At 49.5% G+C, this 27,931-nt stretch overlaps 1 protein-coding gene across 2 annotated transcripts in view; it reads left to right on the top strand.

The window, feature by feature from the left end:
* PIWIL1 (piwi like RNA-mediated gene silencing 1) overlaps window positions 1–27,931 on the top strand; it is a 510,395-nt gene that overhangs the window by 129,574 nt on the left and 352,890 nt on the right. For both annotated transcript variants that reach the window (XM_077461809.1, XM_077461808.1), the window contains exon 6: window positions 12,638–12,759. In XM_077461809.1, the coding sequence (XP_077317935.1) occupies window positions 12,638–12,759 (122 nt within the window). The remainder of the gene's footprint in view (window positions 1–12,637; window positions 12,760–27,931) is intronic.

Here is a 27,931-nt window from a genome sequence, read left to right as displayed (position 1 = left end):
CCCGTCCTCTGGGCAGAGCTCTGACGCAGACTCGTGCCCTGCTGAGGCTGGTGACCCCTGCTCTGTCATTTCAGATGACGCTGACCAGGACCGTTGGGGCAGTGAGGATGAGTCCCCGTCCGGGTCTGTGCACGACAAATGGATTTTTGGAGCACTTGTGATACCCTGAAGATTCAGGAGTGAGCAGATCCCTCTGCTGAGGTAGCGGTCCCTTTTGGGTCCCGTAAGCCAGCCCGTTCACTTAAGGTGTTCCTGTATCTGACTTATTTTTACAAGTTCATTTACAAGGAATGGGGTTCGACCACAATGGACCTTTTCGGTCCCCAAATACATGGTGGTGAGTTTCCCCTTCGAGGAGACCCCCCAGTATCCAGGTTAAACAAAGTAACCACGATCCCGGTAGAGGGGACTCCTGCATTTAAGAATCCCACTGACAGGAAGGCTGAGGCAGTGGCTTCTTCCTTGTTTATGGTTGTGGGGTCGGCCGTGCGACCAGTACTGGCATCTGCATGTGTGTCGCAGACACTGAGTGGGCAAAACGTTTGAACCGCAAATTGGGAGAGCAACAGGCTTCTCCTGTCTGTGTGGAACTAGCAGACCAACTAGAGCAAGGCCTTGAGTACGTCCGTGACACGGCCCTGGATATTCTCCCTCTGTTATCCAGGGCTTCAGTGTCAGCTGTGGTGCTGAGGCGCCTGATTTGGCTAAAATGCTGGTCTGCTGACCAGGCATCCAAAAAAGCCCTGACGGATCTTCCCTTGGCGACCGGCTCTTTGGAGTCTCTTTGGGTGACATTATTAAAAATGGCACCAGTGGTAAGAGTACCTTACTCCCACAGGCCAGGAAGGCTAAGGAGCCACGCCGTAGGCAAGGGCCCTCTTTTACTGCTCACAACCGTCTTTTTCGTCCGCCCGGAGCTTCGGAAAAACGTCTCCTGCCCAACAGGACTACCACGGTTGGACAAAAACGTCCCTGGAACCGCAAGCCTAACAAGCCTGCGAATAAAAGTGCTACCACATGAAGGTTGGCCCCCAACTATGTCTTGGGTGGGGGGGGGGGTTGCCTTCGGGAGTTTGCAGCCCGGTGGTCCTCTAGGTTATCTGACCAATGGGTCTGCGATCTGATTTCCTCAGGCTACAAGATAGTTTCTCTCTTGGCCGCCAAACAGATTCTGCACCCCCAGCATTCCTGTGCTCCCGGCCCGCCGGGAGGCCCTGTTGGGGGCTGTAAGGGACCTGCTGAATCGCGGGGTGGTTGTACCTGTTACAAAATCGGAACGTTTCCAGGGGTTCTACTCAAACCTATTTGTAGTTCCCAAGAACTAAGGGGTACGTCCAGTCTTGGATCTAAAAGCCCGCAATCACTTTGTGAAAGTGCAGAGGTTGAGAATGGAACGAGTTCACTCAGTAGTCCCTGCACTCCATCAAGGGGACTCCCTGACGTCCTTAGACATCCAGGATGCGTAACTGCACATAGCCATATGCCTCCGGCATCAAAAGTTTCTGCAGTTTGCAGTCGGGGAAGCCCACTATCAGTTTGTGGCTCTCCCTTTTGGTTTTGCATCGGCCCCCCAGTCTTTACCAAGGTATTGTCTCCAGTTTTGGCGTTACTGCGGCAACATGGGATCGCGATCGTGGGATACCTAGACGATCTCCTCCTGAGAGCATCTTCTGCCTCAGAGTTAGAGGAGGATGTGACGATCACCATGCAAACCCTGCAAGAATTTGTGTGGCTGTTAAACCTAAAGAAGTCAGTGGTAGTACCGACCCAGCATTTGGAGTACCTAGGCTTGTTGCTGGACTCCAGGGAAGCAAGAGTTTTTCTCCCTTCAGACAAGCTGCAGACTCTCATCAAAACTGTTAATGAACTGCAAGTGGTCGTCACTTTGCTTCTTCATGCGAATCCTGGGACTCATGGTGGCCTCCTTCGAGGCAGTAACATATGCCCAATTCTACACCAGAGTTCTGCAGAAGGAGATTTTGACAAAATGGGACAAATCTCCGTTGTCCTTGAATCGTCAGATCCAGGTGAGCCAGTTAGTCAGCGATTCACTGATCTGGTGGCTGAAGTCCCCGGTGATTCAGTTCGGGAAGTTGTTCCTATCTCTAAAATGGACAGTGATCACTACGGACGCCAGCCTATCCGGCTGGGGTGGAATGATGGGGGATCAGTCGGCTCAGGGCCTCTGGTCGACTGAGAAATCCAAATTGCCGATCAATCAGCTCGAGCTGAGAGTGATCAGGCTATGCCTCCCCATATGGTCGAGGAGGTTTTAACGGCATGGCTATTGAGAGCCAGGTGTTGAGGGATCGGGGTCTGTCGGACTCGGTGGTCCCCACTATGTTGAGAGCACGGGAATCCTCTTCTAGGAAGATTGATCATCGTACCTGGAAGGCATACATCTCCATGTGTGAGGAGAAAGGATGGAAACCGCGCTCCTTTTCTATATCCAGGATCCTGCTGTTTCTTCAGCAAGAAGTAGACCAGAAGTTGGCACCATTAAAGGAAAAAAAATCAGCCTTGGCTGTCTTTTCAATGACCCCTAGCATCTCACTCACTGGTGAGTACCTTTTTTTCAAGGGGTGCGACGTAGTCCCTCTGGTGCGTCCACCGTTACCCCCGTGGGATCTGAACTCGGTGTTATCGGCGCTGCAACAACCGCCATTTCAAAATATCAGAGAGATCCCTCTGTTGACTCTTTCCCAGAAAATGGTCTTTCTAGTGGCCATTACATCGGCCAGGAGGGTTTCGGAACTGGTAGCCTTTTCCTGCAAGCCGCCCTATCTGGTTATCCACAAGGATAAGGTGGTGTTGCATCTGCAACCGTCTTTTCTGCCGAAGGTGGTTTTGGCGTTTCACATCAATGAGTATATTGTGTTACCATCTCTGTGTCCTAAGCCGACACATCCTAAAGATGTGGCCCTTCACGCTCTTGGCGTGGTTCGGGCTCTAAAGGTGTATTTGTCTGCCACTGATCCTTTTCGGAAGTCAGACTCACTGTTTGTTTCGATGGCTGACCCAAAGAAAGGCATGGCGGTCTCATCGGTCACAATTTCCAGGTGGATCAGACAGATTGTAGTACAAACCTACGCCTTGAAGGGGCAGGTTGCCCCCTGTCTGGTCACGGCCCACTCCACAAGGGCAATCGGAATGTCTTAGGCCTTTCGACACCAAGCGTCTGTCACTTAAGTGTGTAAAGTGGCGACCTGGTCGTCTGTCCACATGTTTACCAAGTTCTACAAGATAGATGTCAGTGCATCGGCTGATGCCTGTTTTGGCCTCCAAATTTTGCAGGCGGCCGTGTAGTTGCAATATTTTCCTTTTTCCTGTTTTTTGGGTAAAAATGCAGTATTTTAAGTTAATGCACTGTTGCATTACTCTCCACAGTTTTTGGTGCGGTTGTGGATAGTCACTCCTGCTGAGGGTACCCTGGTTTTGTGGTGTTTTTTTTCCACGCACTGTTGTTTTTGTGGGTAAAGTTACACTAGTTCCCACTTGCCATGGTGGATGAAGTTTTTATGCTGTTTTCCCCACCCCTCGTTTGGCACTGCTTGGGGACGTCCCATTTGTTACAGAGAGGAGCTGTGTCGGTCAGTGAGTATAAGAGAAAATATGATTTTTTTTGTACTCGCCGTAAAATACTTTTCTCTGTAATTCACCGACTAACACAGCATCCGCCTCTCCTTTTTTCTGTTTACGTTGTACTGCTTGTTGACATACTGATAACTGCTAGGCAGGCTGGAGGGTTGTTACCTAAGGGACCGCCCTTTGGGCGGAAATGGAAAGTTCTGTGTTTTACATAACATGTAATGCCTAGTATTCTCTTAAAGGTGGCGTAACAACCCAATGGCTAAGAGAGGAGGTGTGTCGGTCGGTGAATTACAGAGAAAAGGATTTTACGATGAGTGCAAAAAATCCTATTTTTTCTTTCCTACCTTTTCTTAAATTCATGATGTACTTCCGTCCTAGCTCGGCCATGGCTTAGTGCGTCATTGCCTCCTGCCCCCCGCTGCCTTCTGGGACCTGTGTGTGTGTCCCATAAGATGACGGAGCTGTTCAGAAAGTGCCACACGACTCTCGTATGCTCAGTAGGAAAACCGGCTGTTAAGCCCGAAGGCTCCACTGCCGGTTTCCTTTACTTTTTTTTTTTTAACAAGAAAGTTGGTCTTTATTAGAATGAGATGGTACAAAATCCAAGTAATAGCATAGTATCTTGCAACCTAAACAGAGCAGTGTACATAGACTCATTGAACTCCAAGAGATGCATCCATCACGCTTCGACAGGGTCCATACAACCCAGATGGAAGAAAGGGAGGGGGGGGGGGGGGGGTAGGAGGAAGGGAAGGGGGGGGGAGGTGGGAGGGGAGAGAGGGGGAGGGCAGCCAGCACAAACCACACAACATCTTCCCGATGCGCCGGGGAACAGGACACAGAAAGACTCCCAGCCAGTCATTACAGTGGGCCTACCCAAGGTTGCCACACTTTCATAAACTTCTGGGGGCACCCCCTACTGGCATATGTCAATTTATACATTGGCAGAACTTCATCAATGGACTTTTCCCAAGCTCTTCGTGTAGGTGGGAGGGGTGAGGTCCAATTAATAAGTAATTGTTTTTTTGCATAGAAAAGCAGCAATGAGATCAGCATTTTGGTGTACCTGGGTCTCTGTTCATCATCATGGATGGCCAACAGAGCCCACTTTGCTGTCAGGGGGATGCTCAACTGAAGACGCTCATTAATACATTCCATAACAGCAGACCAGTACTGCGAGATGCGTGGGCACTCCCAAAACATGTGTAGAAGCGAACCCTCGGGACCGACATCTTGGGCATTTTGGGCATCTATCCGGATAGATTCTGTGCAGTCTCTGAGGCGTGAAGTGCTCTCTATGTAAACATTTGGTTTGTATTAACCTATCCCTAGAGGATATCAGAACCCTGATACTCCTCTCAAAGCATTCCTCCCAGGCCTCTTTATCCAAAGTTGGGACGTCCCCCTTCCACTTTTCCCATAACGCTTCCATCCTAGGCGACTGCCTACTGATCAGCACCGAATACAATGCAGAGAGGGGCTTCGCTAAGGACTCCTGATCCAGCAGGCCCTCCAGTACATCCACCCCACTCCGTTCAGCTCTGGGAACTGCGCCCTGAAGGCATGCCGTAGCTGCCAGTACCTGAAGAGCATGCCCACTGACATGCCATGCTTCTCCGCTAGTTCTCGGAATGGGACAAGGGTCCCATTGGATATCACATCCCCCAAGATCCTAACACCATATCTGGCCCACAGCTGCGGGTCCGGGATAGTCCTGAAGTGGGGAAGGTACGGATTTCCCCACAATGGACAGCGGGGGGGGGGGGTCACCTATTAGGGACCAAGAGACGCTTCCTAGCCGCCTCCCAGATCTGTACCGTAACTTTGGTGGGGCTCGGCAGGGCAGGGCGACGTGAGGATCCACGATGCACCAAATTTCTTAATTCCATAAGGGAACCAATTATCGCAACCTCCAGGCAAACTGCCGCGTTTGTCCTGGACCGTTCGAGCCACCACCGTACGGTCACCAACATGGCCGCCTAATAATACACCAGCATATTAGGCAGCGCCAATCCCCCCGGCCGGCAGCTGAAGGTTAGCCCTGGCCATCCGAAGGGTAGAGCCCGGCCATAAGAAGCCTCCAAGGCATCCCTCCAGCTCCCTGAAAAAAGCCCGGGGCAACCGCACCGGACAATTCCGGAAAATGTGAAGAAATGTAGGCAAATAAATAATTTTAATAATGCTAATGCGTCCCAATAAATTTAAGGGGAGATTAGTCCACTTGGAGCAGTGGTCCTTCATTTGTGCCACAATGGGGAGGAGATTTAATTGTTGAAACGATTGGAGGTCCCTCGTTACTCTAATACCCAGATAAGTAAACTCCTCAACCCACCTCAGCGCCGACTGAGTTGCAGAATTCGTGGCCTGCGCATCCAGTGGGAAGAGCACGGATTTGGACCAATTAAATCAAATCCCCGAGAACCTGCCAAACTCATCAAATAACTCAAGGGCAGCTTGTAATGATGACGCCGCATCCTTCAAATACAGCAGGACATCATCCGCATACAGGGAGATTTTCTCCGCCAGAGGGCCCACCCTGAGTCCGACAATTCGCTCGGACTCACTAACCAGCACGGCCAACGGCTCCAAAGCAAATAGGCAAGGAGACAGCGGGCAGCCCTGTTGGGTACCCCTCTGGAGGAGAAAAGCCCCCATGAGGAAATCATTCATCCTAATCCGTGCTCTCGGGGTCCGATACAGCAGACTCAGCCAGTGGAGGAACTTGGGCCCCAACCCAAATTTTTGTAGTACCTTCCAGATGTTCCCTACACTCTATGGAGTTGAAAGCCTTCTCTGCATCCAGAGAGGCTATGACTCTCGTCCCCCTGTTGTCATGCAGAGCAGTCAGGTTCAGGAATAGCAGATATTGACATCGGTGCCCTTATCCGGCATAAAGCCGGTTTGATCCACATGCACCAAATCTTCTATTACTCTTCGCAGCCTAAGAGCTAACATTTTTGCCAATAATTTAGCATCTGCATTGATCAAAGAGATGGGCCTGTAAGACGCACACTCCTCCTGGTCCTTACCAGACTTGGGCACCAATATCCCAACCGCATCAGCCAGCGACTCCAGAAGCGCATCCAATTCCAAGCACTTTTGTACAAGAAGCGTGAATCTAGGAGCTAAGTATTCCTGATACACGGAGTAAAATTCGATGGGTATACCATCAGGCCCCGGGGCTTTCCCTGACTGCATAGACCCCAACGCCTCCTGCACCTCCTCCAGGGTGATATCTCTGTCCAGCTCGGCACATTTTTTGCGGATCCAAGACAGGATGCTCGATCCGGTCTAAATATTGAGACAGGTGAGAATCGTCGTAGGTCGCCCTGGAGGAGTACAGAGCCTGATAGAACTCAAGAAATCTCGTCTCAATGTCAGCAGGCGATGTCAGGAGTCTGCCCATCTGATCCCTCACACCATGCGACATGGGTCATGCTGCCTTGACCCTTGGCCAACCATGCAGGCAGCCTCCCATTTTTGTCCCCGAACTCAAACACCCGTTGGGCACTATCTACCATGGGTTTGTGGGTAAGATCTACCCTAATTAACGAAAGGTGCCTTAGAGTTTCCTGCCAGGCATCCTACTGAGCCCGATCAGGGCGACACACATGCTCAGCCTCCCTCAACCTAGCCTGCTCCTCCGCCTCCCTCAGAGACTGCCCAGCCTGCCTTTTCTGCACAGATATTCGGGTCATGTATTCACCTCTGAGCCAAGCTTTAAAATGTGTCCCAAACAATTGGGGGGCTAGCCGATTCCACATTAGTAAGCCAGAAAGTACACATAGCCTCAGGAATTTCCGTTTGGATCTCCTGATCCATCACCCAGAATCTGGACAAGCGCCATATCCTCTCCACTCCCCCCCGAGTGAGCTGAATTTCCACCGACACCGAAAAATGGTTCGAGATGCCCCGCGAGAGGATCTCAGCAGAGATCACCTTACAGAGCAAGCTCGAGGAGGCAAAACCAAGTCAATCCGGGACATAGTCCGGTGCGTGGTGGACAAGCATGTAAACTCCCTATCGGGGGGGGGGGGGGGGTGGAAATGGCGCCAAAGGTCCGACAGGCCAAAGACCGAGGCCCAGCGGGAGAGATCGTCCCACTGAGGGGCCGAGGCCTGCAGCCTGTCCATATCACCATTCATCACCATGTTAAAGTCACCAGCGATAAGAACATTGTCTACATTGTACAGCGTGATCTTTTGCATTAGCTCATGTAGCACCCCTTTATCGGCCGGAGGAGGCAAGTATATCCCCACCAACACCACAGGGACCCCTGAGAGGAGAGCATGGAGAAGGACATACCTGCCTCCGGGATCAGTCTTAACATCCAACAACTGGAAAGGCAGCGCCCGGCGAACCAGCACACTGACTCCCCTTGCATAGTTGGAGTACGTGGCATGATAATGCGCTTCTATCCACGCCCTCCTCACACTAAGCACTCGGGAACCCATTAGGTGAGTCTCCTGCAGAAAGCACACCTGCGGGTGCAATCTGCGGAGATAATTAAGGACCAGTGACCGTTTAACCGCCGAGTTGAGCCCCCGCACTTTCCACGACACCACTAAACACAGTGCCATTGCGCACTCAACCTAGCAATGTGCGAGGGGTCCCCCCAGCGGCATCCCCGCGGGCGGCGGCCCAGCGTGCCGCCACCCCAGGAACCGCAGGCCGCCATTCCCCCTCCATCCGAGCCGATCCCGGGTCCAATGAGCATGTACTAACCACCTCCCCCCAAAGACCCAACTACAGTGAAACAATAAAAAAACTTTTTAAAATAACAAACGCAGGTAGCAACGGCTAACCCCCCGTGACTCCCCAAAAAAAAAACAAGGAGCACCTATAACCCAAAACCCCCATCACTCAGCAACTAGTAACCTAGGTTAGGGTTGTGTAACCGGAATGGGGCATCATTCCATAGTCACCATGCCAACAGGGCTAGGTAAAGAAAACAAAACAGTTTATGTCCAGAGCTTTGTGGAGTGAAGTAGCAGCCATACGGCTGAATCAGTGACTGACTTAGGTAGGAGTACCACAAAAGGTATATTGCAAATTGCAGGGGGCAGGAGCTTGAACCAAATCCTATATGTTCCAGCGCCTCGGCTACAGCCATGGCTGGGGGGGGGGGTCACCGCCCGCCTGGGAATCTGTCCTAGTGCGTGCTGCTCCCCCCAAGGAGCCAAGGGCAGCCCAGGGGATGGCCAGCTAAGTCAGGATAACAGACAGGGCAGCCAGCTCCTACAACGTTTGCAAAGGATCCAAGGATCCAAGGAACTGCACCATGTACAGTTAAAGATACCCGGCTCAACCGATAACAACAGTATCAACCAGTCCCCGTGTCCATCCACCCTGGAAGGGATCCATTACCATCCACTACGGAAGGGTCTCCAACCACGCCGATGCCTCTTTAGGGTTCGTGAAAAAACACAGTTTCGCCATCCACCACACAAAGCTTGGCCGGGAACAGGATACTGTATTTAATTCCCTTTCTCCGCAGGGCGGCTTTCACTGCGTCAAAGGAGCGGCGTTGGCGTTGGGTCTCCATAGTGTAGTCTGGAAACAACATAAGTCTACCATTCTCATAGGGAAGATCCTTTGCCGCACGGGCGGCCCTGAGCAGCTCGTCGCGGTCACGGACGTTTAGCAACCTCTCCACCGCAAAGTACGGAGAGAGGGTGGGCCGCTGGCAGCAGGGACCGCAGCAGGCCCTCCGCGAACCGGGCAGGAGAGCGTCCTTCAGCCTCTTCGGGCAAACCAACAATGCAGAGGATGTTCCTCCTGCTCCGGTTCTCCGCATCCTCGGCCCTGTACTCAAGTGCCTTTACGTTCATTTGCAGCGTGCGTATAGAAGCCGAGTGTTCTACAACGGCATCCTCCGTCTCTCCCACCCGCCGCTTGGTCTCAGACACCCTACACCGTATCTTGTCCAAGTCTTGCCGGACCAGACCTACATCCAGCTGGACCCCCTCGATTTTCGAAGCCAGTGTGGATTGACAGGCAGTCACCACAGCGCGGCATGAGGTAATCGCTGACATAATCTCTGGCAACCCTGGGGGCTCCGACATCTGCTCCCCCTCGTGGTCTGTTTGCAACGCCATGTTGCAGTGGCGCACAGCTTCTCCCTCTGTACAGGAGGCTGCGCTAGCTTCAGGCTGGATATACAGAGGAAACTTGTTCTTCTTGTCCCTCTTCTGGGTCCCCGGGGTCCTGGAAGGCATCTAGAGGCCTCTGAGTCCACCAGGTAGTCCTAAAAGTCAGATACGGATGTATATTCGGATCATACTCCAGGAGAGCTCAGCTAGCACATCCGTTCACTCCGCCATCCTGGCCACGTCCCCGGTTTCCTCTACTTAAAATGGCAGCGGGCACTCGATCTGATGGACGGATTGGCCTCGAGGGGGGGGGGGGGGGGGGTTCATCGTGGGCTACCTTGACAGGTAAGCATCCTTATTAAAAGTCAGCAGCTACTGTTTTTGTAGCTGCTGACTTTTTAAAGTTTGCAGCTGGAACATCGCTTTAAGAGGGTGTAAACCCTGATGGGTTTTGTTTTAGTTCCTCTTTATTCCCCTGCAAAGTAAAAGCATAATGGGCTAATATACACAAACAAAGCCCATGCTGTCCCCGCTGGTGGGCCCGTCCATCTTCGCCCACCTTCCTTCCGGGGCCATGGACCCCAGCTCTGTGACTGGCCAAAGTCGCGTGACGTCACTTTCGTGCATGCGCATGGTCACAGCACGGGCCCTATAGAATTGGCACGATCGTGCACTTTAGTGTAAATGCACCGATAAAGTCGGCGCAAGTGTATATGGTAAATATCTCCTAAACCAGGGGCGCCCAACCAGTGGCCCGGGGGCCACGGAGCCCTCTGATGTGGCCCGCGACCTCCTGCTCTGGGACAGAATAGAATGAATATTGTTATTAATGGTCAGTTTATTACTAAAATCACAGTGTATATATGGGCATATCTTTTCTACAGTGGTTACTGGGCTGCTTTCAAACTGATCCGCAGGTGCAGAGCAATTTACCTGCAGGTTACCTGCACAGAGCCATAGACTTTTTTTTTTATTGCCTGTGAGTTTGGTGAGCTTTCTGAAAGAGCACCAAACCTACAGAATATAATAGAAGTCTATTGCAAACTGCAGGAAAGCCAAAGGTACACTGCGTTGCACGCGTGGTGCGGGTAAACTGCAGCGCATCAGTGTGAAAGCAGCCTTGGACCCCTTTCACACGGTCAGTCCGACATTCCTAACAACTGGACCCTCCATTCACCTCTAAGTAGTGGCAAACATAAACTGACTTGTGCTCTACCTCCTCTAAAAAGTATCATGGGCTGCATCCGTGTCCGCCCTCCAAATGCAGTGTGGACACAGACATGCCATCCACTCGCTCCCCTCATTGTGGCCTACGACTGGTTACCAAGTCGTTTAAGTGGCCCTCGCTCTTCAAAAGGTTGGGCACCCCTGTCCTAAACCGTGCATGTTTAGGAGATATTTCCAGTACCCACAGGTAAGCCTTATTATAGGCTTACCTGTGGGTACTGGAAATATCTTATTATAGGCTTACCTGTAGGTAAAAGTGGTGTTTAACCACTTAAGGACCGGACCTCTTTTTTAGATGTGGTGTTTACAAGTTAACCACTTGCCGACCGCTGCACAAACATTTACGTCGGCAGAATGGCATGGACAGGCAAATGGGCGTACAGTGCAAACTTTGATTTCAGAAAGGAATTAAGGGAAGACACCCATGCTATACGATTTCAGTGCGGGGGGTGGGGAGGGTGGGTGGAGTGCCTGCATTGTGAACACAACTGTATGGCTGAACTCGCATTGCACAGACATTGCATGTGATCGGAATGACAGTGCTGGTGCGAATCACGTGATGTCTATTTGCAACAAGTGTGAACCTAGACTTTATGCCCCGTACACACGAGCGGACTTTTCGACATCCAAACTCCGACGGACTGAGTCCGGCGGACTATCCGATCGTGTGTGGGCTGCAACGGACTTTAGCGAAGCTAAAGTCTGACGGACTTTAGAAATGAAGCATGCTTTAAATTTTCCCGACGGAACTCCGCCGGACCCGGTCCCCTTTGAAAAATCCGCTCGTGTGTGTGCTACTCCGACGGACTAAAACCGACGCTAGGGCAGCTATTGGCTACTGTCTATGAACTTCCTACGTCGAATCCAGTCGTACGTCATCACGTTCGACTCCGTCGGAGTTTGGTGTGATGGTGTGTGGTCAAGTCCGTTCGGTCGAAAAGTCCGCCAGAACTCCGTCGGAACTCCAGCGGAACTCCGGCGGAACTCCTTTGGAGGTCTGTCAGACTTAATTCCTCTCGTGTGTACGGGGCATTGGTGTCAGATTTGTCTGCCACAATGTTGCAGTCCCGCTAATAATCTATTACTAGGCAAAATAATATAAAGTCCATTAATCATATAGTTTGCAGACGCTATATCTTTTGCACAAACCAATCAATATACACTTATTGGGATTTTTTTTTTTACCAAAAACATGTAGCAGAATACATATTGGCCTTAATTGATTAATTCGATTTTGAATTTTTTTTTTTTTGGGGTTTATTTTATAGCAGAAAGTAAAAAATAAAAAAAATGTGATCAAATACCACCGAAAGCTTGAATTTTTTTTTTGGGGTACAGCATTGCATGACCGCGTAATTGTCAGTTAAAGCAACACAGTGCCATATCGCAAATAATGGCCTATTCAGGAATTCGGACAAACCTTCCAGAACTGAATTCGTTAAAGCGGAACTTTACCCATAACAACTTGATAAAAATAATGTTCTTTAGCAAGGAACATACATTACTAATTATGCTACCAAAATCAGTGTGTGCTGTAAATCTCCAGTGTGCATTTCTGGATTTTAAACAGTATAGACACCTTTTTTTAATGTTTTACATGTAGTGATCTAGCAGGACATTTTTGGCTAAAATTCAACTTTAATTTATAGGATGAAAAGTGTTTTCATGTTCGCTTTACTATGAATAAACACCATATGGATTGTAATTGACAGTAGTTCTTGTTTTAGGTTAATGAAGTCTGCAGCCAAACCCGTAATGGGGAGAATGTGAAGATTACAATTACTTTAACAAACGAGTTGCCTCCTACATCACCTACTTGCTTCCATTTCTACAATATTATATTTCGCAGGTTGGTTGTTTGCTTTGTTTATTTTTAAAAACATTTTTTAGTGTCCAAAAGTTTTCAGAGACACAAAAAGTAGTACTGTAATGCAATTAATGATTATAAATAAAGTATATTAATCATACAGTGAAAGACACAGACAACTTATTCAAACACATGATCATAGTTAATGGGCTTATACCTGCAGATGAAACTCTACTTCCTTACTCACCTTCTATCTAATAACCCTAAAAACTGTCCAAAGACTTTCAGGATTTCAAAGGACCTATACCACCTCTTGTCCCGTGAAAACATTTCCTGCCAATACCAGCACAGGTTTAAGATATTCTACAGATCTGGTCCATTGTATAAAAACTTCACCCAAGATGTTTTCAAAACTCCTGCCACTTTCCCAGCTTCTTATGCCGCATACACACGGTCGGAGAATCCGTCGGAATGCGTCTTATCGGACCGTGTCGTCAGATAATCCAACTGTGTGTGGTATGCATCGGACTGATTCCGTCCGAATCTCCGTCGGACCCAATTTTCCAACATGTTGGAAATATTTCCCGACCAACTGGGCCGGTCGGATGTAATCCGATCATGTGTAGAGAATTTTGATCGGACCAAGTGCCACGCATGCTCAAATCAAATTCCTACATCAAAGCTATTGGCTACTAGCCTGAATCTAGTCCCATCGTAACGAAATTACGTCATCACGTTCTGAAAGATCGGATTTTTCGACAACTTAGTCCAACCGTGTGTATGCAACAGTTTCAGACACAATCCGTCAGACTAAATCTGACGGACAAAATCCGACGGATTTGGTTGTGGAAATCTCCGAACATGTGTACAGGGGCTTAGGGCTCTCAGGTCAGACTATCTAGATAAGACTCTTCTGAAACAAGCATTCCTTTTAGACCTGGCAGAAAATGTCCAAAAGTCAATTCAGCTACCTCTGAAGCTTTTCATTGGCTCACAGTATTTTGATCCAATTTTGGATATATCCTAATACAGGTCTTTCTTAACCACTTCCATAATTGGGCAATTTCACCCCCTTCCTGCACAGGCCAATTTTCAGCTTTCAACACTATCACACTGACAATTGCACAGTCATGCAACTCTGTACCTAAATTATTTTGTTTTATCATTTTTCTGCCACAAATAAAACTTTCTTCTGGTGGTATTTAATCACTGCAGAGTTTTTAATTTTTTGCCCAAAAAAACGAAAAAAGGCAGAAAATATTGAAAAAATATTTTTTGTAAATAAGTAATTTTTCTCCTTCACTGATGTGCGCTGTCGAGGCTGCACTGATGGGGTAGCACTGATGAGGCACTGATGGGCACTGATAGATGGCACGGACAGGCGGCACTGGAAGGCAGCACAGATTGGCCTCACTGATGGACACAGATTGGCTTCAATGATGTGTACAGATTGGTGTCACTTATGGGCACAGGTTAGCATCACGGATGAGCACTGTTAGGGCCATGATTTCCTGTACAGATCTCCCCTGTGAGGAGATGCTGCTGATTGGCTCTCCTTGCCTCACACTCTGTGTGAGGCGCGGAGAGACAATAAACGGTATCTCATTGTTTACATGTGATCAGCTGTAATTGGACAAAGCTGATCACACGGGTAAAGAGCCTACTGGGATTGGGGTTGCGTCGTGTACCAGGGACATAGCTCGCCCATGATCTCGGTTCTGTGTGCTCCTGTGGTCGTGCAATCATGGCAAGACTGGGTGATGTCATATGACATTGGCCCAGAACAAAAGAGTATCCCCCCCCCCCCCCCCCCCCACATCGTTTTTCTAAGGAGAAAGTTAAGCTGTCCCTAAATTGATCGAAATTCTGCCATTTCCACAGAAACCGGATAAGTTTCAATCCGCATGTAGCCCTCTGTTCAGCCCTCTGTTCAGCATTCAATCAGCACATGCAGCCAATGGGCTGCAGTGCTGATCAATGCATTCTGAAGGCACATGGAGTCCCACTGTCAGAATACAAAGACACAGTGGGGAGAATATTCCTATCAACCTGAAATGCGTGAATGGGGAAATCTGTTTAGCCAATCAGCTGAAGAAAAAAAAAAAGGAGGCACAGCTTGAGGAGGCTTCAGTGAACCCAAAGAAGAGGTGGGTTTTTTCAACCAACTCAGTTACAGGTAACTTACTGTAAATGTGGAGCGGACCATTTCAGTAGGAGAATGCACCAGAAATTCTCAGCCTGTGAAGATGAAGAGGGTTCTTCCCCACTTGATTCCTCAGAAGAGGAGTCATCAGTCTGTTCCGGGTCCCCTGAGGGGGATTCTTCTCCCCTTTCCCAGAGTTCCTCTGTTTGAAGGTCCTGGGCGGTAGAAATGGGGACCTAATGCGTTTTCTTCTTTGAAGATGCGATTAACCACTTAACAACTGAGCACTTAAACCCCCTTCCTAACCAGACCAATTTTCAGATTTCAGTGCTGTCACATTTTGAATGACAATTACTCAGTCATGCAACACTGTACCCATATCAAATTTTCGTCCTTTTTTTCCCACAAATAGAGCTTTCTGTTGGTGGTATTTAATCACCTCTGGGTTTTTGATTTTCTGTGCTATAAATGAAAAAAGACCGAAAATTTTGTAAAAAAAAAAATGAATTTCTCTATTGTTCAGTGACGGACACAGCAGCTTTTCTTGACCTTAGGGTTATATTGCCCCTTTAGGAGAGGACAAGGCAGAAAGTGTAAAAAACAACACTTGCACAGTACCGCTCCGAGGGGGCAGTCCTACTGGCTATAACCCCTCACACTGCATCCAGCAGCTCAGTTTTTTTCTGCCTAGTGGAGAAGGACCTGGCTCCCAGTGGGACCATTGGTCCTGGGAATGTTTATTTTTTTCTGTTTTTGATTCTTGTGATCTTCAATCAACAGCCAGGCTGGGTGACAGGCTGGATAATATAGATCCTTTGTAGTCTCCCCAGCCTGGCCATCGAGTGTGCGCATTCCCTAGCTATGCGCTGGGTCAGCCACAGCATGCCCCGTCTAATCCAGGGATGGCCGGTGAGCGGGCTACTGCTGTCTGTGTCACAGTGTGCTATGACCGGCAGCCACCCTGTACTGCTCGGGTGATGGGTCTGTCTGGAATGCGTCCAGCAGTACCTGCAGGAGGGGTAATAGTTCCACCTGTCTCAGCAGGATGGAGCAGCTGGGCATTCCCTGGGAGGTCGACTAGGTTTCACTCCTCTCCCTGTCCCTTCCCTCCTCCCCGCTGCTGACTGGGAACATGGGGGTGCGGTGCACGTACCTGGCCAGGGGGGTCCTGGGGGGAGGGCGGCTCTGGGTCCTGGCAGGGGGCTGCGCTGGCTGTTGGGGGTCCGCTCGTCCTCTTCCCTGTTTCTGGGCCACGATGGGGTGTTTGTGCTGTGTCAGACATGTGAGGAGGCCGCCGCTCGCTCCATGTCCATTTTTTTGTAGCCACAGACAGTCTTGTCTTTCAGAAATTTTCTAGTAGTTCGGCAGCCATTTTTTTGGCACCCTCAGATGGTTTTGCTGAGGTGACCGGTGGCCATTTTCTAGTAGCCTCAGATTGTTTTACCTCTAGCTCTGGGTGCTTGTTTCCTTCTAGAACAGCGTGCTTTCCACATAGACACCTCGGGGATGACACAGGGGAGAGTGGACAGAAGCAGCACAGTGCAGTACCTGGGTCAGGGTGGTGAGTCCTGCGGGGGGCCCCTCAGTCTGTGGCAGCTAGGAGGGTGGACATTTTGTGTGACTTGCCTTAGGTCCCTAAGTGGTGACAGGCGAGTGTGGGTCAGCATGGCATCAGAAGCTGACTCTTCTTCCCCAGACATTCCCCTGCACCTACAATGCCTATAGACCCTCTGTCGGCGGTCCTGGAGGCCTTTGTTGCCAGGGTAGAAGTGGTGTGCGGGCGCAAGGGTGGTTAAACGCCCCACCCACCTTTGTGTTCTGGGGAAAGCTCTGATTCAGACTCTGGCCACGCTGTGACAGGCGGCCCCTGTTCTGATGTATCAGAGGATGCAGACCAGGACCCTTTGGACAGTGAGAATTGATTCCTAGTCAGAGTCGGCGTAGGAAAAGGTGCTTGTAGGAGAATTTATTACAGCGGTGCTGGATACCCTAAGAATGGAGGATATGGCAGCTACAGAGGTATCATTCCCTTTCAGGTCCCACAAGCTGGCCTGCACGGCTAAGGTGTTTCATTACCCAACTTATTTTGATAATTACAAGGAGTGGGTAAAACTGCAGTGGGCCTTTTCAGTCCCGAAACGCATGGCGGTGCGTTACCCTTTTGAGGAGAGTCTCCTGAAAAAATGGACATCTGGGATTGTTGTCCCTCTAGTATCCAGGTTAAATAAGGTAACCATGATTCCGGTGGAAGGGACTCCTGCTTTCAAGGACCCTGCCGACAGAAGGACCAAGGTGATTGCCCGGTCCATATTTACCATGATGGTGTCAGCATTGTGGCCAGTTTTAGCCACAGCCCTGGTGTCACAGAGGCTTACTGAATGGGCAAAATTGTTGCACCGTTAGTTGGAGAAGCAACAGGCTTCCCTGGTCTGCGTGGAGCTGGCGGACGTGTTGGTGCAGGGCCTTAAGTATGTCTGTGATGCGGCCTTAGATACGCCCCCCTTGCTCTCTAGAGCCTCAGTATGAGCAGTAGTGATACATCGCCTGATTTGGCTGAAATGCTGGTCTGGGGACCAGGCATCTAAGAAAGCACTGGTGGATTTGCCGATTTGCCCTTCCAGGGAGAAAGGCTATTTGGAGCCTCGCTGGAGGATATTATTAAGAATGTTACTGGGGGTAATAGCACCTTACTTTTACAGTCCAGAAAAAGGAAGGAGCCACGCTGTAGACAAGGGTCCTCCTTGCTCAGAAGTGGATATTTTATCCGCCCATTTTTGGCAGGTAAACGTTCTCAGTCCGACAAGGTGCCTGCTGAGGGACAAAAGCGTCCCTGGTTTCGCAAGCCAAATAAGCTGGCAAGCAAATCTGTTACCTCATGAAGGTTTGCCCCCACCCGAGAGTCATCTTCGGGAGTTTGCAGCCCGATGGACCTCTCTATTTTCCAACCAGTGGGTCTGCGAACTGGTTTATGATAGAGTACAAGATAGAGTTTCTTACTTGTCCGCTAAACAGATTTTTCTCTTGCGTTCACCGACTGACAGAACTCCTTTCTTAGACCATCGGATTGTTACTCCATGTTCAGGAGAGGACTAGGCAGAACATGTTAAAATGTTATAATAAAACTAGAACTTTCTAGTTCCGCCCAAGGGGGGGTCCCTTGGGTAACAACCCCTCAGCCTGCTACTGCAGCCTCAGTTTTTTTCTGCCTAGTGAAGGAGAAGGACCTAGGAACCCTCGAGGCCTATCGGTCCGTGGATTTTTCTGCAGAAGTTTTGCTTTTTGCGCAAGATTAAAGATCCTGTAATGTGTTATCAACAGCTGGCTGGGTGACAGGCTGGATATCCTTACCCTTGTATTCTCCCCAGCCTTGCCAGCGAGTGTGTGCAGACCAGAGCTCCGTGCTGGGTCTGCCACGATATGCCCCCAGCTCCAGGGGTGGCCGGTGGGCGGAATGCCCCGGGACACACATATGACCAGGCTACTGATGTCTGCGTCACAGTATGCCGGGCCAGCAGCCACCCCGTACTGATCGGAGAGTGGGTCTGTGATGGAATGTCTCCCAGCTCTTCAGGACTGGTAAGAACAGTTCTAACTGCGTCGGTGGGGCTGAGCAGCTGGGCATTCCCTGAGATGTCGATTCGGGGGTCCCTCACCTCCTTCTCTTCTCTCCCTGTCCCTATGTTCCCTCCCCCTTCCCTGTGGTGGATGCTGCATGGGCTGCTGAGCGGTGTGTGTGCCATCAACAGGGACTTCCTGGGGGGGGGGGCCTGCGCTGAATAGCTGTGCCCTGGATTGTGTGTAGGTCTCTCCCCTCAGGTGTCTGGAGGCTGTGTCTGCTGATCGCTGTAGCGTGGTTTTCCCTCCATTTTTTTGCCTGTTTTTTTTCCCCACTGTTCTTCATTGCATACAGTGCTCGGCGGCCATTTTTGGTGTGACAAGGGAGCAGCAGGCTCTGTCTCCATTTTCCTGTAGTCTGGCGGCCATTTTCCCTGTGATTATGTCCTTTATACTGGACGCTCGGCAGCCATTTTGTTTAAGCCTCAACACGTTTTTCAGCTTCAGCGCTATTCAGAACAGCTCAGCACAGCGCGGTTTGGTCTCTTATACATCTGGTAGCTGACACAGGACACAGGCACATAACTTGGTCAGGGTGGTGAGTCCTGTGGGAGGAGTCCCTCAGCCAGCAGTAGTTAGGAGGGCGGGACCATCACTGTCCTAAGTCCCCAACAGGTGGCAGAAAGGGTAGGGTCAGCATGGCTTCAGAAACTGGTGTTTCTTCCCCCGAAATTCAGGCAATTGCAACCAGTTGCCTACAGACAGTGCAGGGCCCCTGCCCCCAATACCCCCCCCCCCCCACTCGGCCTTGCTGAGGCTGGTGACCCTTGTTTTGTCATTTCAGACGATAAAGCGCTTGTTGGAGCACCTATCACAGCTGTGCGTGATACCCTGAAAATTTAGGAGCCAGCAGCTCTCTCTGCTGATGTAGCGGTACCTTTTGGATCCCGTAATCAAGCCCGCACACCTAAAGTGTTCCCGTATCTGACTTATTTAGATAAGTTCATATACAAGGAATGGAGTTGACCGCAACAGACCTTTTCAGTCCCCAAATACATGGCGGTGCGTTACCCCTTTGAGCAGACCCTTCTCAAAAAGTGGTCGGCTCCTCTGGTCGTGGACACCCCAGTATCCAGGTTAAACAAAGTAACCATGATCCCGGTAGAGGGGACTCCTACCTTTAAGGACCCCACGGACAGGAAGGCCGAGGCAGTGGCTGGTTCCCTGTTTACGTTTGTGGGGTCAGCAATGCGACCAGTACTGGCACCCGCACTTGTGTCTCAGACACTTACTAAGTTGGCAAAACTTGCACCGCGAATTGGGGGAGCAACAGGCTTCTCCTGTCTGTGTGGAACTAGCAGACCAATTAGTGTAAGGCCTTAAGTACATTTGTGATGCACCCCCGTATACCCTCCCTCTATTATCCAGGGCTTCAGTGTCAGCAGTGGTGCTGATTTGGCTAAAATGCTGGTTGGCTGACCAGGCATCTAAGAAAGCCCTGACGGATCTACCCTTCCTTGGTGAGCGGCTCTTTGGAGCCTCATTAGATGACATTAAAAATGCCACAGGTGGCATAGAGTACACTACTCCCACAGGCCAGGAAGACTTAAGGAGCCATGCGCTCACAAATGCCTTTTTCATCCGTCCGGGGCTTCGGCTAAGAGTCCCCAGCCCGACAGGACGACCTCTGAAGGACAAAAGCATCCCTGGAACCTCAAGCCTAACAAGCCTGCGAGCAAAAGTGCTACCGCATGAAGGTTTGCCCCCACCCGCAAAACACGGGTGGAGGGTCGCCTTTGGGAGTTTGCAGCCCGGTGGGTCTCTCAGCTGTCCGACTTGTGGGTCTGCGATCTGATTTCCTCAGGCTACAAAATAGAGTTCCTCTCTTGGCCACAAAACAGATTCTTCCCCTCCAGCATACCCATACTCCCGGCTCGCCGGGAGGCCCTATTGGGGGTGGTAAGGGACCTGCTGAGTCGCGGGGTGATAGTACCTGTTCGGAGCATTTTGGAACGTTTCCAGGGGTTCTACTCAAATCTGTTTGTAGTCCCCAAAAAGGAAAGGGTACGTCCAATTTTGGACCTAAAAGCCCTCAATTACTTTGTAAAAGTAGAGGTTCAGAATGGAATCAGTTCGCTCAGTAGTCGCTGCACTCCATCAATGGGACTCCCTGGCATCTTTGGACATCCAGGATGTGTACCTGCACATACCCATATGCCTCAGGCATCAGAGGTTTCTGCGATATGCAGAAGCCCACTACCAGTTTGTGGTGCTCCCTTTTGGCTTGGCATCAGCACCCGAGTCTTTACCAAGGTATTGGCTCCAATTTTGGCTTTGTTACAACAACGCGGGATCGCAATTGTAGGTTTACCGAGACAGTCTCCTCCTGAGACTAGCTTCCGCCTCTGAATTAAAGGAGTATATGGCGAAAGACCAGAAATTGGCTTTAAGCACCATTTAAGGGACAAATATCGGCTTGGGCTGCTTTTTTCCAATGACCCCTGCCGTCCCACTGTCTAGTGAGCACTTTTATTCAAGGGGTCCGGCATGTAGTCCCTCCGGTGCGTCCACCTTTGCACCCGTGGGATCTGAACCTAGTGCTGTGGGTGCTTCAGAAACCGCCATTTGAGAACATCAGGGAAATTCCCTTGTTGACTCTTTTTCAGAAGGTGGTCTTCCTAGTGGCCATCACATCGGCCAGGAGGGTTTCGGAACTGGCAGCCTTGTCTTGCAAGTCTCCCTATCCATAAGGATAAGGTGGTGTTGTGTCCACAACCTTTTCTGCCGAAGGTGGTTTCGGCGTTTCAGATCAATGAAGACTTTGTGTTACCATCTGTGTCCTAAACCGACACATCCTAAGGAGGTGGCCCTTCATTCCCTGGATGTGGTCTGGGCCCTAAGGGTATATTTGTCAGCCATGGCTCCCTTTCAGAAGTCAGACACTTTGTTAGTTTCGGTAGCTGGTCTGAGAAAAGGTATGGCGGCATCGTCGGCCACCATTTCCAGGTGGATCAGACAGATTGTGGTCCAGGCCTACACCTTGAAGGGGCAGATGCCCCCCTTACCTGTCACGGTCCATTCCACCAGGCTAATTGGAACCTCTTGGGCTTTCTGACATCAAGCGTCTGTCTCCCAGGTGTTTAAGGCGGCGACTTGGTCGTCCGTTCACACTTTTACCAAATTCTACAAAGTGGATGTAAGTGCATCTTCGGATGCATGCTTTGGCTGCAAAGTTTTGCAGTCGGCTGTGTAATGTTGCAATTCTGCATGCTTTCCTCTGTTTTAAAGAAACAGTTACTTTTGAGTATTAATGCACTGTTGCATTTGTTGACCGCAAGTTCTGATGCGGATAGTTAAGATGGTGACTCTCCTGTTAGGGAGCACCGTTGGTTGTGGGTGAAGTTTTATTGCTGTTCCCACCCCACGTTATGACACCTTTTGGGGACGTACTTACGTTCAAGATTACTGGAGCTGTGTCTGTCAATGAACAAAAGAGAAAATATGATTTTTGAACTCGTAAAATCCTTTTCTCTGAAGTTCATTGATGGACACAATACCCTCCCCTCCTATTGATTTACGTTATACTGCTTGTTGACATACTGAGCTGCAAGAAGCAGGTTGAGGGGATATTTCCAGAGGGACCGCCCCCGGGCGGAACTATAACGTTCTGTGTTTTTCACATGTATTACATGCTCTGCCTAGTCCTCCCCATAAGGTGGTGTAATAATCCTACGGTCAAGATTACTGGAGCTGTGTCCGTCAATGAACTTCAGAGAAAAGGATTTTATGGTGAGTACAAAAATCCAATTTTTTTTTCTTCATTTCTATTAAAATTTTTTACAAATAAGTAATTTTTCTTCATAAATTTGGGCCAGAGTTTATACTGCTACATGTCTGATAAAAAAAATAACCCAAATTAGTGGATACTATTCAGTCTGTGAAAGTTATAGAGTCTACAAGCTATGGTGCCAATCACTAATCACATCTGATCACACCCGATGTAATGAGGCCTATCTCATGTCAAACAAATACCCACAAAATGACCCCTTTTTTTGTTGAAAGTAGACATTCCAAGGTATTTAGTAAGAGGCATGGTTAGTTTTTTGAAGGTGTAGTTTTTTCCCACAATTATTTGCAAAATGAAGATTTTTGTCATTATAACAGGTTATGTTTCTCACATGGCATGTACATTCCACAAATGACACCCCAAAATATATTTTGCTACTCCTCCTGAGTATGGCGATACCACGTGAGACTTTTACACAGCCTAACCACATACAGAGGCCAAACATTAAAGTAGCACATTCAGGCGTTCTAGGAGCATAAATTACACATCTAATTTCCTTACAATCTGTAACATTTTTGAAGGCCCTTCATATTTCTAAACATGGCATGAGCATACCAAGATTTACATTCTAAAATACATTTTACTGTGCAAAGGGTAAACAAATGATTACTTGTGGTTTTAATAGTGCAGTTGTCCACAGGAGGAGAACCCTGTTCCAGACAGTACTATGTCTCTGCCACATTTTTGTCTCTGTCCCTCATGGAACTGGCTGACGGCCATTTTAGGTGTGGGCTAGGGCAGCATGTCTTCTGGGCTTCAAGCGGCCATTTTCTCTGCTTTCCTATTCAGGACACTGGCGGCCATTTTCTAGAAGCCTGAGCACATTTCAGTGTTTTCCAGCAGCAGCTTCGTGTGCTCTCAGCTTCCTGTTTGTCATTACTGGACGCTGGGCGGCCTTTCTATGTACTCTGAGCGAGTTTTTTCAGATCGTTTTAACAATCGTTCTAACAGACTGCCACCGGCACAGTTTTGGTTTCCTCTGCACCTGGGAGCACTAGGGGTCTACAGGCACTGCTGTGAACAGCGCGGAACTCCTCAGGGTGGTGAGTCCGGCGGGTTAGAACCCCTCAGTCAGCAGCAGCAAGGAAGGTTGGACTGTCACTGTCCTAAGTCCCCTTCGGGTGCCAGAGAGGGTAGGGTCCACATGGCTTCAGAAACTGGTATTTCTTCCCCCGAAATCCAGGCAATTGCAACCGGGTCACCTGCGGACTACGCAGTTCACATGGACACCCTGACGGTGGTCCTTAATTCGTTTGTTGCTAAGATGGAGGCGGTGGGTGGGAAGAAAGGTGATAAAAAGTGGGTCCCTGCCCCCTCGTCCTCTGGGGAGAGCTCTGACGCAGACTCGGGTCCTGCTGAGGCTGGTGACCCCTGCTCTGTCTTGTCAGACGACGCTGACCAGGACCGTTCGGACAGTGAGGATGAGCCCCCGTCCAGGTTTGGACGCGACAAAGCGCTTGTTGGAACACTTGTCACAGCTGTGCGTGATACCCTGAAGATTCAGGAGCCAGCAGATCCCTCTGCTGATGTACTGGTCCCTTTTAGGTCCCGCAAGCCTGAACGTTCATCTAAGGTGTTCCTGTATCTGACTTATTTTGACAAGTTAATTTATAAGGAATGGGGTCGCCCGCAACGGACCTTTTCGGTCCCCAAATACATGGCGGTGCGTTACCCCTTTGAGGAAAGCCTTCTCAAGAAATGGTCGGCTCCTCCGGTCGTGGACCACCCAGTATCCAGATTAAATAAAGTAACCATGATCCCGGTTGAGGGGACTCCTGCATTCAAGGATGCCACGAACAAGAAGGTTGAGGCGGTGGCTCGTTCCTTGTTTACGGTTGTGGGGTCAGCCGTGTGACCTGTACTGGCATCCGCACTTGTGTCGCAGACACTGACTGAGTGGGCAAAACTTTTGAACCACGAATTGGGAGAGCAACAGGCTTCCCCTGTCTCCGTGGATCTAGCAGACCAACTAGTGCAAGGCCTTAAGTACGTCTGTGACGCGGCCCTTGATACTCTCCCTCTGTTATCCAAGGCCTCAATGTCCGCTATGGTGCTGAGGGCACTAATTTCGCTAAAATGCTGGTGTGCTGACCAGACATCCAAAAAAGCCCTGACGGATCTTCCTTTACGTGGCGACTGGCTCTTCGGAGCCTCGTTAGATGACATTATTAAAAATGCCACCGATGGTAAGAGTACCTTACCCCCACAGGCCAGGAAGGCTAAGGAGCCACGCCGTAGGCAAGGGCCCTCTTTTTCTACTCCTGCTAGGGGGAGAGGACACCCCCCTCACTAGTGTTTCGGGGTCTGGTAGTTAGTTTGTTCAAGCAGCGGATAGTGCCAGAAAACTTAATGCAAGTGCTCAGCATAAGAACTAAATAGTAACGAGGAACTGCAATTTGTATACTTGCTTCAGCCCGCACGGATTGTGTCGAGCCAGGAGGACGCCTCTTCAGGTGACGTGAAGAATCTCACTCTATCTCCATCCTGGACTCGGAGCCTGGGAGGAAACAGCATATTGTACTTCAGGTTTTTGGCACCAAGTAGAGAGCCCACTTGGTCAAACGATTTCCTCTCTCGCTGTATTTCAATGGAATAATCTGGGAATATAGGAAGTTTAGCATTCTCATACTTGAGGTCCCCGACATTCCTAGCTTCTCGCAGTTTGAAGATAAACGTGCGCAGGGGGCCCCTTGTGGACCTCTGACAGTGGGTATTCTATGAGCGCGTTCCACCACAAAGTGGGATGAGAAGGAGGCATGGGGCAGAAGTGTACGTAGCAACTGCTCTGTTAACAGGGTAGTGTCGTTCCCCTCAGGCAGACCAATGATACGCAGATTGTTGCGTCTGTTACGATTTTCTGCATCTTCAGCATGAGATTCTAAGTGCTTAACTCTGATTTTCAGGCAGTGCAGATCAGCCGTATTTTCCCTCTGTATATCCTCAGCTGCACAGACAGGATGCTCCACCTCTGTCACTCTGCCCTTAAAAGCATCAATGTCCCTCCTAATCAGGCCCAGTTCAGTGTACACATGATCAATCTTTTTTGTCAGGGCTTTTTTGCACCCATTTATGACTTCCAGGATCGCTGTATGCTCCTGGATGGGTCTGGGGGTCTGCAGCTCCACGACTCACCTCCCCTCTCTGGTCCGCCATAACGGATATGGCTGCGTCCTTCTCCCCTGCACCCGGCACGGTCCAGGCCTTCTTTTGGCTTTTGCGGTGGCTGTTCCACCCCGTTTGTTGCCGGTCATGAGCGGGACCTGCTAGGGGCCACGGAGGAGCCGTCTGCGGCGAAGTTCGGGTCCCAGCACCGCGGAATCAACGGATAATAGATCCAGACGGCGGAGCGAGGCTAAAAGACGTCCGCTCCCGTCGCCATCTTGGACACGCCCCCTAATATCGCCTCACTACTCTTTCCTTCCTCTCCAGCTTCTTCCATGACTTATGCGTAGACTAGAGGCAGAAGGGCTTCGGTCAGTCTGTTGGCCCCTCATTGACCCAACCGACCCTGGGACTCCGATGTAGTGCGCCTGGTCATGGCTGCCCCTCAGAAACTGCCTCTCAGGGAGGATCTACTGTTCCAAGGACTGATCTTCCACCATGCTTTACCGTCTCTGGCTTTAACGGCTTGGCTGTTGAAAGCCAACTGTTGAGAGATAGAGGCTTGTCGGAGCTTGTGATCCCTACTATGCTAAAGGCAAGGAAACCTGCTTTTAGAAAGATGTACCATTGTACCTTAATCTCGTGGCATTGAGGCGTACGGCGTCCACCCCAGTTCCTTCTCTGCAGCTTGGATTTTGGCCCTTTTTTAACAAGGTGTTGAGCAAAAGTTGGCCTTGAGTACCATCAAGGGTCAGTTGTCCCCTCTGGCGGTTTTCTTTCAATGTCCCTTGGCCACGCATTCTTTGGTTTGCACCTTCATTCCTGGGGTTTGACTGCTCCTCCCATACGCTCTCTGTTGCCACCGTGGGACCTGTTTCTCTCTGCCCTCCAGAAGCCACCATTTGAGAATATTTGGGAGAGTTCCTTGCTTACATAATGTTGCCTGTTTAGTGGCTGTTGATTTGGCATGCATAGTGTCTGAGCTGGCTGCCTTATCCTGCCATGCTCTTTATTTTGTGATTCACAAAGATAAAATAAAATTGTTTCTCTGCCCATGCCCATCATTTTTGCCAAAGGTTGTCTCCGATTTTTATTTGAATGAAGACTTCTCTGCCCTTGTGTTCCAGGCCTTCACATCTTAAGGAGTTTGCTTTGCACACCCTGGATGTGGGTTGTGCGATTCGGCTGTATCTAGCGGCTATGAAGTCTTTTCGGTGGTCAGACTCTTTTTCTGATCACGGACAGGCTGATGAAGGGGCTAGCAGCATTCTCTGCTACCGTTTCCAGGTGGATTAGGCAGGCGTTGATTCAGGCTCACACTCTCAAGTGTTCCTCCCTTTCCCGTAACAGTGCACTCTACTCAGGCACTGTGTACGTCCTTGGGCCTTTCGTCATCAGGGGTGGGCATCTCAAGTTTGCAATACGCCTACTCGGTGCACAATTTCACAAAGTTTAAAAAAATGGATTTCTTGGCATCTGCGGATGCTTGTTTTAGCCTCAAAGTTTTGCAGGTCGACTGTTTGAGGGGTTTTCCTTCTTGGGGGGTGTATTTACAATTGGGCTCCTGTGTTGTTGAGCTCCTGTTGGCCTGGTTTGCCTTTTGTTTATCCTTGGGTTTTCCCACCCCTCCATTTTTTGGCACTGCTTTACGACTTTCCTTTGGTCAATAATATGAAGAGCTTTGTCCGTCAATAAACACAAGAGAAAACTCAAGTTCATTGACATACAGTACCCACCCCTCTATAGAGCTTGATACTTCTGACACTGCTTGTTACAAAACTTGATTCCCTATAGCAGAGAGAGGGGGATTTATACAAGCTAGAATTGCCCATAGGCTTTGCTGCGTTTTTTTCAGCCTAGTGTCTTACTCCTGTAGATGGCGCTGTAACCCTATGCTTGAGAATATAAAGGGCTGTGTCCATCAATGAGCACGGAGAAAGGGTTTTTTACGGTGAGTACCAAATAAGAAAATCCAGTTATTCAGTCACTAAGTTTCAACAAATAATGTGAACAACTCATTGTAACATCTTAAGGGCCAAGAAAAATATTTTCATCTAGACCTATGGGCATCTTAATCTTCATTTACCTCAACAATTGATCTTTTCTTGTTCTTATTTAATGAATGCTCTTTTTTGAGTCTCAGATATTTTACCTTTTCCCTGCTCTTAGCTCAGGCCACTCAAGTCTCTCCCTCCGCTTGCAACACCACTGTGTACCTGATGTTTGCATCCTTGTTTGGCACAGATCTGTTGCTTAGTGTCATAATTTATTCTACCTTTTATCTGCCTGTGTAATTCTTACCTCCTTGCTCCAATTCTTCCAGTTCTCTGATTCTTTTCATCTGTGTTGTTTGGCTTTTGTGCTCAGCTATGGGCATCACCTGCTATTCTCTGGGTTTATATTTCCTTTCCCTTCCATCACTTCCTGGCCCACCACCCAGTTTGGTTTCCTGTATATACACGTGCTCTGTACCTGAGCAACTTCAGAGTTCTCTGAGATCCTGTTCCATACTATTATGTGTATTCAGTGTCTTGAGTTCCCGTGTCCTGTACCATCCCCGGCTTTGT

Source organism: Lithobates pipiens, unplaced genomic scaffold (genome assembly GCF_037356315.1).
Source record: "Lithobates pipiens isolate NorthernLeopardFrog02 unplaced genomic scaffold, aLitPip1_a1.2 Scaffold_3, whole genome shotgun sequence".
NCBI classification, from domain to species: Eukaryota; Metazoa; Chordata; class Amphibia; order Anura; family Ranidae; genus Lithobates; species Lithobates pipiens.
This window is presented reverse-complemented; position numbering and strand designations above follow the sequence as displayed.